Source organism: Hemitrygon akajei, chromosome 18, assembly GCF_048418815.1.
Source record: "Hemitrygon akajei chromosome 18, sHemAka1.3, whole genome shotgun sequence".
Classification (NCBI taxonomy): Eukaryota; Metazoa; Chordata; class Chondrichthyes; order Myliobatiformes; family Dasyatidae; genus Hemitrygon; species Hemitrygon akajei.
The window spans coordinates 35,699,538-35,712,980 of record NC_133141.1 but is presented as its reverse complement, the minus strand read 5'-3'; the positions used below and the strand labels follow the sequence as shown (position 1 = coordinate 35,712,980).

The following is a 13,443-nucleotide window of genomic DNA, read 5'->3' as shown; positions in this document are numbered from 1 at the left end:
GAGGAGTTACAAGAGATGAAAAGCCAGCAAACCCAGCACTTTACCACCAAATCCTCCAAGATTATCTGATCCAGGGTCCATGTTTTTCATGTTTCTTCTTCCAAAAGGTCTATATGGGGATCTCTGTGATCCACAGCCTCAAGAAAGAAGGCGGCTAAGTAGTATCCTCACAGATGGAAAATTTGAGGATCCGTAGATCCTTCTATGCCCATATTACAGAAAGGCCACAGAGACCACAGCTGCCAAAAGCTTTCTGTTGTCTATCATGGAGCTGTTTGTCGACAGCAAGCAGGAGAGTCTGGACCAGCCACTGACCCTGAAGGAATTTACTGGCTCCATCCATTCCTTTGACTCGAATAAAACTACTGGAAGTGACGGTTGAGTTGTATTTGGCTCTGTGGGACTGGATAGGCCCAAACCTGCTGCAAGTGTACAATGTTATGTTTCTATCTAGCAGCATGTCATGCTCCATAAGGAAGGCCATCATTGCTCTCATCTACAAGCAAAAGGGGGAAAAGGATGACATCAAGAATTGTAGACCCATTTCGCTCTTGAATGTAGACTGTAAAATCCTGTCCAAGGCCATCACCAACAGGGTCAAGTCTGTTCTGGGACCAAACCTATGCTGCACCTGGCAAGAAGATCTTTGACTGCCTCGTGCTGCTGAATGACACCATTGCCTATGTGCAAGACGGGCACCTGCCCAGTCAGCTTGGACCAGGAGAAAGCCTTTGACAGGATATCACATGCGTATGTGGTGGACGTACTCTTCAAAATGAGATTTGGGATGGGAATCAGGAATTGGATCCAACTGCTCTACACAGGCATTTGTAAAGTAGTACAAGTCAATTTGTGGGAAACCGATAGGTTCCCCATCAAGTCTGGAGTCAGGCAGGGTTGCCCACTCTCTCCTGTCTTGATAGTGTGCTGTATAAATTGTTTGTCAAAGCACTCAAGAAGGATGATAGCATAAGAGTGGTGATGCAGTCAGGCAGTGGGGGGACCCAAGTAAACTCCTCCCTGTACATGGATGGCATCACTGTCTTCTACTGAGACCCAAGTCAGCTTGCAGATTGATCAGCATCTGAGACAAGTTTGAGTTGGCATCAGAGACCGGGGTTAACTGCATGAAGAGCAAGGCCATGCTCTTTTGACAACTGGTTCGACCAATCCAGTTTCCCCTTCACCATCAGGTATGATCTGGTTCGGAGGGGTAGTGGTGTTTAACAAGAATTGGCTGGAGCAGACTGGGAAGGTAAAACAGAAATTGGGACTGTGGAGATGACGCTTCCTATCAATAACCGGGAAGAACCTGGTCATCAGGTGTGAGGTGCTCTCAGAGCTGCTGTACTTGGTGCGGGTGTGGTTCATCTCCCACTTCTCCAGCTTGGGAATCACCCAAGCTGTCTTTAGATTCATCTGGGGATTCACGACGGAGCAGGTCAGACAGATCACAATGCACAAGTCACTGCACAACGAGGGAAAAGTGTACCCAATGTCGCAGTCACCATAGGGACCACCTTTGTGTGTGGCAGCATCAGGCTGTGTGTGGAACCTAAATACGTGGGCATCAAGTACCACCAAGTGCCGAAGTTATATCGGTCCCTGGTGCTGTGAAGGATGGGTCTGGCCCTGTTGCCTGTCCTTTGTGGAAAAGTTCTTCCAGACCAGCACCTTTGACCACAGGCTATCTGGCAGTTGACAGCATGAAACGTCCGCAGACATTGCAAGAGAAGGACTCTATGGATACTGTGGGCTGGTTTGTCAAGCAGACTGTCCACACCATCTAGCAGTGAGAGCCCATTGCCTATGGGATGACTATAGTGGGAAGTGACTGTAGCTCTTCTCTTCACATACTGTTGTTGTGCAAAGATGGTCTGGAGATACATTAAAGGGCATGTGTCACATTTCATCCCGGAGTCGCTGCGTGACAGAAGACTCTGATCTACAGGCGGTTCCCAGGGAAGCACACATAAACAAACATAAAGTGCTGCTGGCAATTCATCAACTTGGTGAAAGATGCTCTTTGGTCTGCCCGAAACTTTGTCTACCAGCACAGTGAGATGTCTGTGGAAGAGTGCTGCCGACTGACACATTCCAGGCTGCAGGATTATGTGCTGAGAGATGCACTAAAGCTTGGTGCAGCCACCACAAAGGCTTGATAGGGATGGAGCATGCTGTAGGGTTCTCCTGCTGGAAAGGGAGGGGCCAGTTGGTGGGGGGAGGAAGTCCTTCAATTATTGTAGTCGTTAAAATACCAGCTCAGAATGCCATATACAGTAAGTGGCACCCAGTGCTGTTAATGTATATGAACACTATGGAAAGCATTGACCATGTATGTAAAGAATGAAGGCTTTGTAGTGGTGTGCTACACGCAGCGCTGAAATAACGACACGTAGTCGATCAGCTGCAGTTGCAAACGAGATTTATTCGAACTTCGCGGCCTCGCTTTAAAGCCTTCCTGATCCCGCCCTCCCCGGGTGGGAATGCTGTAGGGGGCGTGTATTCACAGTCCCGTCCTGCGCGTGGGTTTTTCCCCTTGCTGGTGAAGCAGACTTGGCGCCCTTTTTGGGACTGGCCTCAATGCCGGCGCGCGCCAATCTATGAGCCGGTTCGAGTGCGCTGGGAAGTGGGTCGCCACATAACCCCCCCCCCCCAGAACCGGCAATACACCCCTCAATGTCCACAGTCTGGGCCGGACTCTGTTTGAGAGGTCTGCCTCTGCACCGCGGTGCCGGAATCTCGACCGGCTGCGCCACGTCCACATGGGCCAGTTTGAGTCAGTCCACCGTGAAAACCTCCTCTCTCCCCCCCCCAATGTCCAGCATGAATGTGGACCCGTTGTTTCTGATCACCGTAAACGGCCCCTCGTAGGGCCACTGTAGCGGTGCCCGATGTCCGCCCCGTCGTACAAAAACGAGCTTACAGTTTAGCAGGTCTTTGGGTACGCAGGTCGGGTTCTGCCCATGCTGTGAAGTGGGTATGGGGGCCAGGTTACTGAGCCTCTCGCGTAGTCTGCCCAGGACTGCTACGGGTTCTTCCTCTTGCCCCCTTGGTGCTGGTATGAACTCCCCTGGGACGACCAGGGGTGCGCCGTACACCAACTCGGCCGACGAGGTGTGCAGATCTTCTTTGGGCACCACGTGGCTTCCGAGCAGGACCCAGGGAAGCTCGTCCACCCAGTTAGGTCCTCTCAGGCGGGCCATGAGAGCTGACTTCAGGTGACGGTGGAAACGCTCCAGTAGTCCATTCGACTGTGGGTTGTAAGCAGTTGTGTGGTGCAGCTGTGTCCCCAAAAGGCTGGCCATAGCTGACCACAGGCTGGAGGTGAACTGGGCACCTCTGTCGGAGGTAATGTGGGCCGGTACACCAAAGCGAGATACCCAGGTGGTGATCAGTGCCTGGGCGCAAGATTCGGAGGTGGTGTTGGTGAGCGGGACCACTTCAGGCCATCTTGTGAACCAGTCCACGATAGTCAGGAGGTGCCGTGCTCCTCGTGACACTGGCAGGGGGCCCACGATATCCACATGAACGTGGTCGAAACGCCGGCGGGTGGGGTGGAACTGCTGCGGCAGGGCTTTGGTGTGCCGCTGCACCTTGGCTGTTTGGCAGTGCATGCACATTTTGGCCCATTCACTGACCTGCTTGCGGAGTTCGTGCCAAATGAACCTGTTGGAGACCATCCGGACGGTTGTCCTGATGGAGGGGTGCGCTAAGTTATGAATGGAATTGAAAATGCGCCGCCGCCAGGCTGCCGGGACGACGGGACGGGGTTGGCTGGTGGTGACGTCACAGAGTAGGGTCCTCTCACCTGGGCCTACGGGGAGGTCCTGGAGCTGCAAACTGGAGACTGCGGTTCTGTAACTTGGGAACTCCTCGTCTGCCTGCTGCGCCTCCGCCAATGCTTCATAGTCTACCCCTTGGGACAGGGCGTGAATGGTACGGCAAGAGAGAACGTCCGCCACGACATTGTCCTTTCTCGAGACATGCTGGACATCCGTCGTGTATTCAGAAATGTAGGACAGATGTCGCTGCTGGCGGGACGACCAGGGATCGGACACCTTCGTGAACGCAAAGGTAAGAGGTTTGTGGTCCGTGAACGCGGTGAAGGGCCTACCTTCTAAGAAGTACCTGAAATGCTGGATTGCCAGGTATAGCGCCAACAGTTCCCGGTCGAAAGCACTGTATTGGAGCTCGGGTGGTCGCAGGTGTTTGCTGAATAATGCCAGGGGTTGCCAGCGACCCACGATGAGTTGTTCCAGCACCCCACCGACTGCCGTGTTAGATGCGTCCACTGTGAGGGCGGTAGGGACGTCCATTCTGGGGTGCACTAGCATTGCAGCGTTTGCCAAGGCTTCTTTCGTTTTAATGAAAGCGGCGGCGAACTCCTCGTCCCAGGTAATGTCCTTGCCCTTACCCGACATCAGGGCGAACAGGGGGCGCATGATTCGGGCAGCTGAAGGGAGGAAGCGGTGGTAGAAATTTACCATACCCACAAATTCCTGAAGGCCTTTGATTGTGTTGGGTCGGGGGAAATGGCGGACTGCGTCTACCTTAGCAGGCAGAGGGGTTGCCCCGTCTTTAGTAATCCTGTGGCCCAGGAAGTCGATGGTGTCGAGCCCGAACTGGCATTTGGCTGGGTTGATTGTCAGGCCGTATTCACTCAGTCGGGCATAGAGTTGACGGAGGTGGGACAGATGCTCCTGACGACTGCTGCTGGCTATGAGGATGTCGTCCAAATAGATGAAAGCGAAGTCCAGGTCGCGTCCCACCGCGTCCATTAACCGCTGAAACGTCTGTGCGGCATTCTTTAGGCCGAACGGCATGCGGAGGAACTCAAAAAGGCTGAAAGGGGTGATGAGTGCCGTTTTGGGGACGTCGTCCGGATGCATCGGGATTTGATGGTATCCCCGGACGAGGTCCACCTTGGAGAAGATCCGTGCGCCGTGCAGGTTTGCAAAATCCTGTATGTGCAGCACAGGGTAGCGGTCCGGTGTTGTAGCCTCGTTTAGCCTGCGGTAGTCGCCGCATGGTCTCCAGCCCCCTGATGCTTTGGGCACCATGTGCAGGGGGGAGGCCCATGGGCTGTCGGACCGCCGTATGATCCCCAATTCCTCCATCCTCTTGAACTCCTCCTCCGCCAGTCGGAGCTTGTCCGGGGGAAGCCTTCGAGCATGGGCGTGGAGGGGTGGTCCCTGTGTCGGGATGTGGTGCTGTACGCCGTGTCTGGGCATGGCTGCCGTGATCTGCGGTGCCAGAACCGATGGGAAATCCGCCAGGACTCTGGTGAAGTCATTGTCGGACAGGGTGATGGAGTCTAGGTGTGGAGCTGGCAACTGGGCTTCACCCAGGGAGAACGTTTGAAAGGTCTCGGCATGGACCAGTCTCTTCCTTGGCAGGTCGACCAGTAGGCTGTGAGCCCGCAAAAAATCCACGCCCAGGAGCGGTTGGGCTACGGCGACCAGTGTGAAGTCCCACGTGAACTGGCTGGAGCCGAACTGTAGCCGCACTGTACGGGTGCCGTAGGTCCTTACTGTGCTGCCCTCAGGGTGGGACCTGGTGCCCTGTTGTGAGTGTGGTAACTCGTCGGAGGTAAGACGCTGATCTCGGCTCCGGTGTCGACCAAAAAACGGCGTCCCGACCGCTTGTCCCACACATACAGGAGGCTATCCCGATGGCCAGCCACTGTAGCCATCAGTGGCGGCTGGCCCTGGCGTTTCCCGGGAACTTGCAGTGCGGGCTTCTGCGCCCCACCACTGGTGGTAGAAACACCATTGTTTGTTGGTCTCCTCACCCCTGCCTCTGGGGTTAGCGGGCTCTGCTGCCGGGCCTGGTCTGGTCTGCTGCTGGGAGCGTGGCCTGGTGATCTGTGCGACGGACGCCCCACTCTCCTTCTTGGCGTTCCACAGCAAGTCCGCCCGGGCTGCCACCTTCCGGGGGTCGCTGAAATCCGCGTCGGACAGCAGCAGGCTTATGTCCTCGGGCAGCTGCTCCAGGAATGCCTGCTCAAACATGAGGCAGGGCTTGTGACCTCCGGCCAGGGACAGCATCTCGTTCATCAAAGCCGATGACGGCCTGTCTCCCAAACCATCCAGGTGCAGTAAGCGGGCAGCTCGCTTGCGCCGTGAGAGTCCGAAAGTCCTTATGAGCAGGGCTTTGAATTCTGTGTATTTGCCGTCAGCTGGGGGAGACTGTATGAACTCCTCAACCTGGGCCGCTGTTTCCTGGTCGAGGGAGCTCATCATGTAGTAGTAACGTGTGTCCTCCGAGGTTATCTGCCGAATGTGGAATTGGGCTTCTGCTTGCTGGAACCATAGGTGAGGTCGCAGTGTCCAGAAGCTTGGCAGTTTTAACGAAACTGCATGAACAGATGTGGCGTCGTTCATCTTCGGCTCAAATATCGTTTGGGCCGTCGGGGTCACCAATTGTAGCGGTGTGCTACACGCAGCGCTGAAATAACGACACGTAGTCGATGAGCTGCAGTTGCAAAAGAGATTTATTCGAACTTCGCGGCCTCGCTTTAAAGCCTTCCTGATCCCACCCTCCCCGGGCGGGAATGCTGTAGGGGGCGCGTATTCACAGTCCCGTCCCGCGCGTGGGCTTTTTCCCTTGCTGGGGAAGCAGACTTGGCGCCCTTTTTGGGACTGGCCTCAATGCCGGCGTGCGCCGCTTTGTGAGCCGGTTCGAGTGCGCTGGGAAGTGGGTTGCCACAGCTTGTATATTCTTGTAAATGTTTTTATTATGAATAAAGTTTAATTTTGTTAAAAATGTATCCAGTTCCACTTTAAATATTTCTAATGATCCAGCTTCCACTTCTCTGCTAGGGCAGAGAATTCTAAAGATTCCCCATCTGTGAAATTTCTACATACAATACCTCATTTTTTACATGACCATGAACACTTGTAGTTATGCCCCCTTGTTGAGACTCTCCCATTAGTGAAAGCATCTCAATATCTGTTTTATCAAACCCTCATAGTGTCTTATATGTTTGAATAGAGTCATCCCTCCTTCTAAATCCAAGGAATATAGGTCCGAATTACTTTTAGTTTTCCTTCATAGGACACCCCTCTCATCCCAGGAATAATCTGGTGAATCTCCTTGGTACTGCCTCCTATCAATATCTGGTTTTGTAGGTAAGGAGCCAAAACAAAGTAGTATTCCATGTGAAGCTTTGCCAACAACTGCAACAATATCTCCCTATTTTTAAACTCCAGACCAAAATGTTGTTTGCCTTCTTAATTATTGTGAGTAGTGCACTAGAGCACCTAGAACTCTTTGTACTTTGCATTTTCTCTCCATTTAGATGACCTGGCTTGATTTCTCTTACTGAAGTGCAGCGAACAATAGTTTTGTTTAAAAAAAACACCAAGGAAGTGGAGACAATGCATGAAGTGACAGAGAGGAGTGAAAGTGTGTTTTGTTTCAGTGTAGTACTTGTTAGAATCAGATATATTATCACTGATCTATATTGTAACATTTGTTCTGTGACAGCAGAATAGTGCAAAAATACCGTAGGCTACAGTACGAAATACTAAGTGCAAGGAAAGAGCAAAATAGTGAGGTAGTGGTCATGGACTGTTCAGAAATCTGGTGGAATAAATTTGTTATGGACAATCTGAACAGAATGTGGTACTTTTACTGTAAGGACAGCATAAGAATAGGAGCATTATGCAATTATGTTTAATAGCACATACATTTTTGGGCTAATAGTTGGTTAATTAGGCGATATTGTATAATGAACCCATTATGTACTGCACCTGACATTCATTTTGTGGTATAGATCTGAATGGAACATAACATTGGCTCTATGTACAATGAATATTACACGCAATTATTGTCTGCATAGTGTGACCGCCAAAGCTGAATTTGTTCATTATATCATGTGTTTTGTAAATTCTTCAGAACTGTAAGCAAGTTGGTAAATTGATTTGTTATTGTCACATGTACTGATATATAGTGTACAGTCCATACAGATCATTTCATTATAATATTGTATTGAGATACAAGGCAAAACAATAACAGAATGCGCAATCAAGCGTTACAGAGATTGCAATGTAGTTAGACAATAACGCGCAAATAGCAAGGCAAATTGTGAGGGCAAGAATTCATCTAGGTTCGTTAGTTTATAACAGAGGGAAAGAAGCTGCCCTTGAGCCTGGTAATATATACTTCATCTTTTTTGTGTTTTCTGCCTGACGAGAAGGGTGGGGAGAAGAGAGAATGTCCAGGGTGGGTGAGGTCTTTGATTATGTTTGCTGGTTTATTGAGACAGCTCATGCTAAATTGATCCTTCAATAATGAGTTCTTCAATAATGAGAAAAGATGATGCAAAATGCCATCAACTTGGTCTCCCTCCACATTATTAGGGGTTTTGCTGACACTTTGCAGCCCTGCCAGTCTGGTTCTGAAATCTTAAAAAATCTTTCCAGATGCTGATGAACCAACATTTTCTGTCTTCAGATTAGTCTATACTACTAGGCATTTGCAATTGGTCATCTCCCTGACAACTTGAACCACCCATAATATTCAAATTGGCAATTGTATACGCATACCTGTCATTCCACTGGGTGCTTAACTTTTTAAGACATTAGCACCCTTTGTGGAACAAATATTTTAATTTGTAAAACACTTCTTTTGATATCCTGGTTGCCCAAGAACATAATCTTCGTGTTTTTATTATGCAAGCTCTAACTCTTATCATCTGGTGCACTTGCATGTTGAGAAAGTTTGGTGGTTTAATGCAAAAAATATAATTGGCTATGTAGAATCATGGCATTTTGATGATGTCTCTAACACTAATTTCACCTTTTAAAGGCAAAGTATAGGAATTTTTAAATTGTCCTTCTCTGAACTTTGATTATTACAACCTGATAACAGTATATGTTTCTCCATTTTGTCTGCTAAAGTAGGGGGCTTAGCCTGAGTGCAGGGAATATAATTTAGATAAGGGCCTATCTCCAAAATGTTAACTTACCTTTTCATTTTCTGAATGTTATGTGGCACTCCAGCATTTCTCAATTCCTGTAAATTTCTACATCTGTCTTCATCTTATTTTTATACAATTAACTGCCCAGTTAAAATATTGACACTTTCATATTTTGATTTGAGGAATGGAATATTTTCATTTGGGTTTTGAAACTATTTAATTTATCACCTATATTCTTTTATATTGTGTTACACAGGGCCGAGTAGTAGAGAATATTTCCAAAAGATGTGGCGGCTTTTTACGGAAGCTTAGTTTGCGAGGATGCCTTGGAGTGGGAGACAACTCTTTAAGGTAAACTTGTACTTTAAAGCTATTACAAGTAGTGTACAACTGTCTTTGTTGAACGGTGATGCAGTGGAAGATTTTGAAAGACCAAAGAAGCAAGCAACATGTAAAGGTGAATATGCACCACAATTGGGATTAGTTTTTATTGTACATTTGTTTGATAGAATGAATTCTTTTCCAGATGTGCCTGTCCAGCAAACATAGCACTTGTTTTTTCCAATACATTTAATGATCTTTGAGGCTTCCCAGACAAATATGAGGGGTGATTGATAAGTTTATGGCCTAAGACAGAAGGAGTCAATTTTAGAAAACCTAGCACATTTATTTTTCAACATAGTCCCCTCCTACATTTACACACTTAGTCCAGCGGTCGTGGAGCATACGGATCTTGGACCTCCAGAAAGTGTCCACAGATGGGTTCGTGGCCTAAGGTAGAAGGAGATGAGTTATACAGCTCTCGTTACATGCACATGCAGCTCAACTCTTTGAGTGATTATGCAGAAAGTTTGGAGTTAATAACTCATCGGGGTGATTGATAAATTCTTGGCCTAAGGTAGAAGGAGATGAGTTATTAACTTCAAACTTTCTGCATAATCACTCAAAGAGTTGAGCTGCATGTGCATGTAACGAGAGCTGTATAACTCATCTCCTTCTACCTTAGGCCACGAACCCATCTGTGGACACTTTCTGGAGGTCCAAGATCCGTATGCTCCACAACCGCTGGACTAAGTGTGTAAATGTAGGAGGGGACTATGTTGAAAAATAAATGTGCTAGGTTTTCTAAAATTGACTCCTTCAACTAACTTATCAATCACCCCTCAATGTTCAGAATTTTGAACATGGCAACACAATTACATGAAGGGAGCTGCATGCTTGCAGGATCAATCTTTCAGTAATAGGAGGGGGCCATTTTACTTTGTAATCAAGGTGCATCAAGACCTTTATTGTCACTTAATCATTTACCAAAGAAAAAACATCTACCCACTTCAATTGCAACTTGCCCAGCATCTCATGAATTTTTGTGCCTAAAAGTATATGTTTCCGTTCCTCTTTATGCTTCCTGATTTTAGCTCTTCAAATTTTCTGCCTTCATGTTCTTGGTCTGAACCACATTTATTATCGCTGACGTGCAGTATGTCGTGAAATTTGTTGCTATGCAGCAACAGTAAAGGAGGATACATATAAAATACTATAAATTATAATAAGAAATACAATACCTATAAAAAGTATTTCCCCCCCCCCCCCCACCCGGAAGTTTACATGTTTTATTGTTTTACAACATTGAATCACAGTGGATTTAATTTGACTTTATTATTACACTGTTAAACAGAAAAAGACTCTTTCATGTCAAAGTGAAACGGATTGCTACAAAGTGATCTAAATTAATTGCACTGAAGCATCCCCACAGCATGATGCAGCCACCACCATACTTCACAGTAGGGATGGTGTGTTTTTGATGATCTGTGGTGTTTGGCTTATACCAAACATAATGTTTAGTCTGATGGCCAAATATCTCAATTTTTATTTCATCAGACCATAGAATCTTCTTCCAGCTGACTTCAGGGTCTCCCACATGCCCACTCCAAACTCTAGCTGAGATTCCATGTGAGTTTTTTTTTAAACAGTGGCTTTCCATTTGTCACTGGGTGACTGGTGAAGCACCCAGGCAACAGTTATATGTGCAGTCTCTTCCAGAGTTGTCACAGGTGTCTTGGAGACCTCCCTCACTAGTCCCCTTCTTACATGGTCACTCTGTTTTTGAGGACATCCTGCTCTGGGTAGATTTATAGCTGTGCCATATTCTTTCCATTTCTTGATTGTTGACTTTATTGTACTCCAAGGGATGTTCAGTGACTGGGAAAGGATTATTGGAAGGTAATGTTCAGGCAAGGCGGAGTTAGCTTCAAAGTTCAAAGTAAATTTGTTATCAAAGTGCATGCCTTGGGTGGTGGGGTGGAGATTCACGTCTACCAAAGGAGGTGTAAGGCATTCCTTCCCTCTAGTAGCCTGCAGGTCACCCTTGGGCAAGGTATAATGCCTGCATAGCCATTCTCCACCCCCCACCCCCGATCAGAGTCATGTGAAGCCACGAGACCAGGTGGTGGATGGTCATACAGACATGTGGTGCATGTCTCAAGTCCCGGTTATGCGATTACTGATGCTAGGCAGACAGTCTCTGAAGAGTATTGATAATGGCTGGGTCACCTGTCTTGTAAACATACCGCCAAGAATGGCAAACCACTTCTGTAGAAAAATTTGCTAAGAACAATCGTCGTCATGGAAAGACCATGATCGCCCATGTTATAGACATGACACATAATAAGCAAACATATATGTCACCATATACAACTTTGAGATTCATCTTCTTGCATGCATACTCAATAAGTCCAATAACCATAATAGAATCAATGAAAGACTGCACCAACAGGGTGGAAAAGACAACTGTCACATACCCCGTGACTGGATTACCAAACCAGCAGAAATGGGATAATACGTTGGAGTCTGGTGGTGCTGTAACTAAAAGTGTTTATTAGTAAACTAAGTAATACAGTACAATAAAATGCAAATATACATATAAAAACAGGTTAGCAATGATATATACAGAAGTGTGGAAATATAAATCAAAACCAAGCTCTATCTAAGTCTAGGGGTAAATGAATAGTCTTAAGATGATGCAGAGTTCAGTTCAGTTTAAGTCGAGGTAGTTGCTGTGGTACCATTGGAGAGAGAGAGAGAGCGAGTGAGAGGTGAGCAGTTGCAGCAGGCAAACCTTCCGTTATCTTTTTGTCCTGTTGTGCTGTTGTGGTCACCGACTGTGACCCCCTCTGTTCCCGGCCAGACCGTTCTTCAGTGGTGAGCCTGTCACCCAGGCAAGGATGGACACACACACAAGCCCCCACTGGTCTGCCTTCACACACTGTGAGCCTCTGATGGATTCCCCCGAATTGATCCTCCAAACCCCCACCTTCCCGTGGGTGCACAACGTTCTTTCAGTGTCCTGTGGCGTGTCTGCCTGTGTCTCAGCAGACTCGTCTTTCATCTCCCCTGCCGGGGTACCAGCCATCCATCAACTGACCATGTCCATCAAACTGGGCCACTCCTTGCTGTTCAGCAAGAATGTTAACGAGCAAAAAAGAGTGTCCTTGTAGCAAAGGTAAATAATCAGTGAAGAAGCCATGATACTAAATTATGTGTGTGTCTCTCATCTGTGTAAGATGCCTCCACCCCTCCTCTTCTCTCTCTCTCATTAGCAGCACAAACAGTGTCCAAAAGCCAGTCTCATTCTCCCGACATTTTAAAGTGGTTGTCCACAGAAAATATGAACCCTAGGGGTACATAACACAACAAACTGAACAAATACAAAAAGAAAAAAACACAAAGTAAAAATAAACAAATTAGCAATAAATGGAGAACATGAGATGACGAGTGTTTGAAAGTGAGTCCATTGGTTGTGAGTATATAGAAACATAGAAAACCTACAGCACAATACAGGCCCTTCAGCCCACAGTGCTGTGCTGAACACGTACTTTAGAAATCACGTAGGCTTACCCATAGCCCTCTATTTTTCTAAGCTCCATGTACCTATCCAAGAGTCTCTTAAAAGACCCTATTGTATGCACCTCCACCACCGCCGCTGGCAGCCCATTCCACGCACTCACCACTCTCTGAGTAAAAAACTTACCCCTGACATCTCCTCTGTACCGACTTCCAAGCCCTCTCATGTTAGCCATTTCAGCCCTGGGAAAAGCCTCTGACCATCCACATGATCAATGACTCTCATTATCTTGTCCACCTCTATCAGGTCACCTCTCATCCTCCATCGTTCCAAAGAGAAAAGTTCCTCAACCTATTCTCAAAGGCATGCTCCCCAATCCAAGCAACATCCTTGTAAATCTCCTCTGCACCCATTCTATAGTTTCCACATCCTGTAGTGAGGTGACCAGAACTGAGCACAGTACTCCGAGTGGGGTATGACCAGGGTCCTATATAATTGCAACATTACCTCTCGGCTCTTAAACTCAATCCCACGATTGATGAAGGCTAATGCACTGTATGCTTTCTTAACCACAGAATCAACCTGCGCAGCAGCTTTGAGTGTCCTATGGACTCGGACTCAGACCCAAAGATCCCTCTGATCCTCCACACTGCCAAGAGTTTTACCATTAGTACTA

General features: G+C 47.5%; 1 protein-coding gene across 4 annotated transcripts in view; it reads left to right on the top strand.

Moving 5' to 3' along the window:
• Positions 1–13,443, top strand: part of LOC140741313 (F-box/LRR-repeat protein 20) — a 166,171-nt gene that overhangs the window by 105,527 nt on the left and 47,201 nt on the right. For all 4 annotated transcript variants that reach the window (XM_073071389.1, XM_073071391.1, XM_073071390.1 and 1 more), the window contains one exon: positions 9,183–9,277. In XM_073071389.1, coding sequence (XP_072927490.1) covers positions 9,183–9,277 — 95 coding nt within the window. The remainder of the gene's footprint in view (positions 1–9,182; positions 9,278–13,443) is intronic.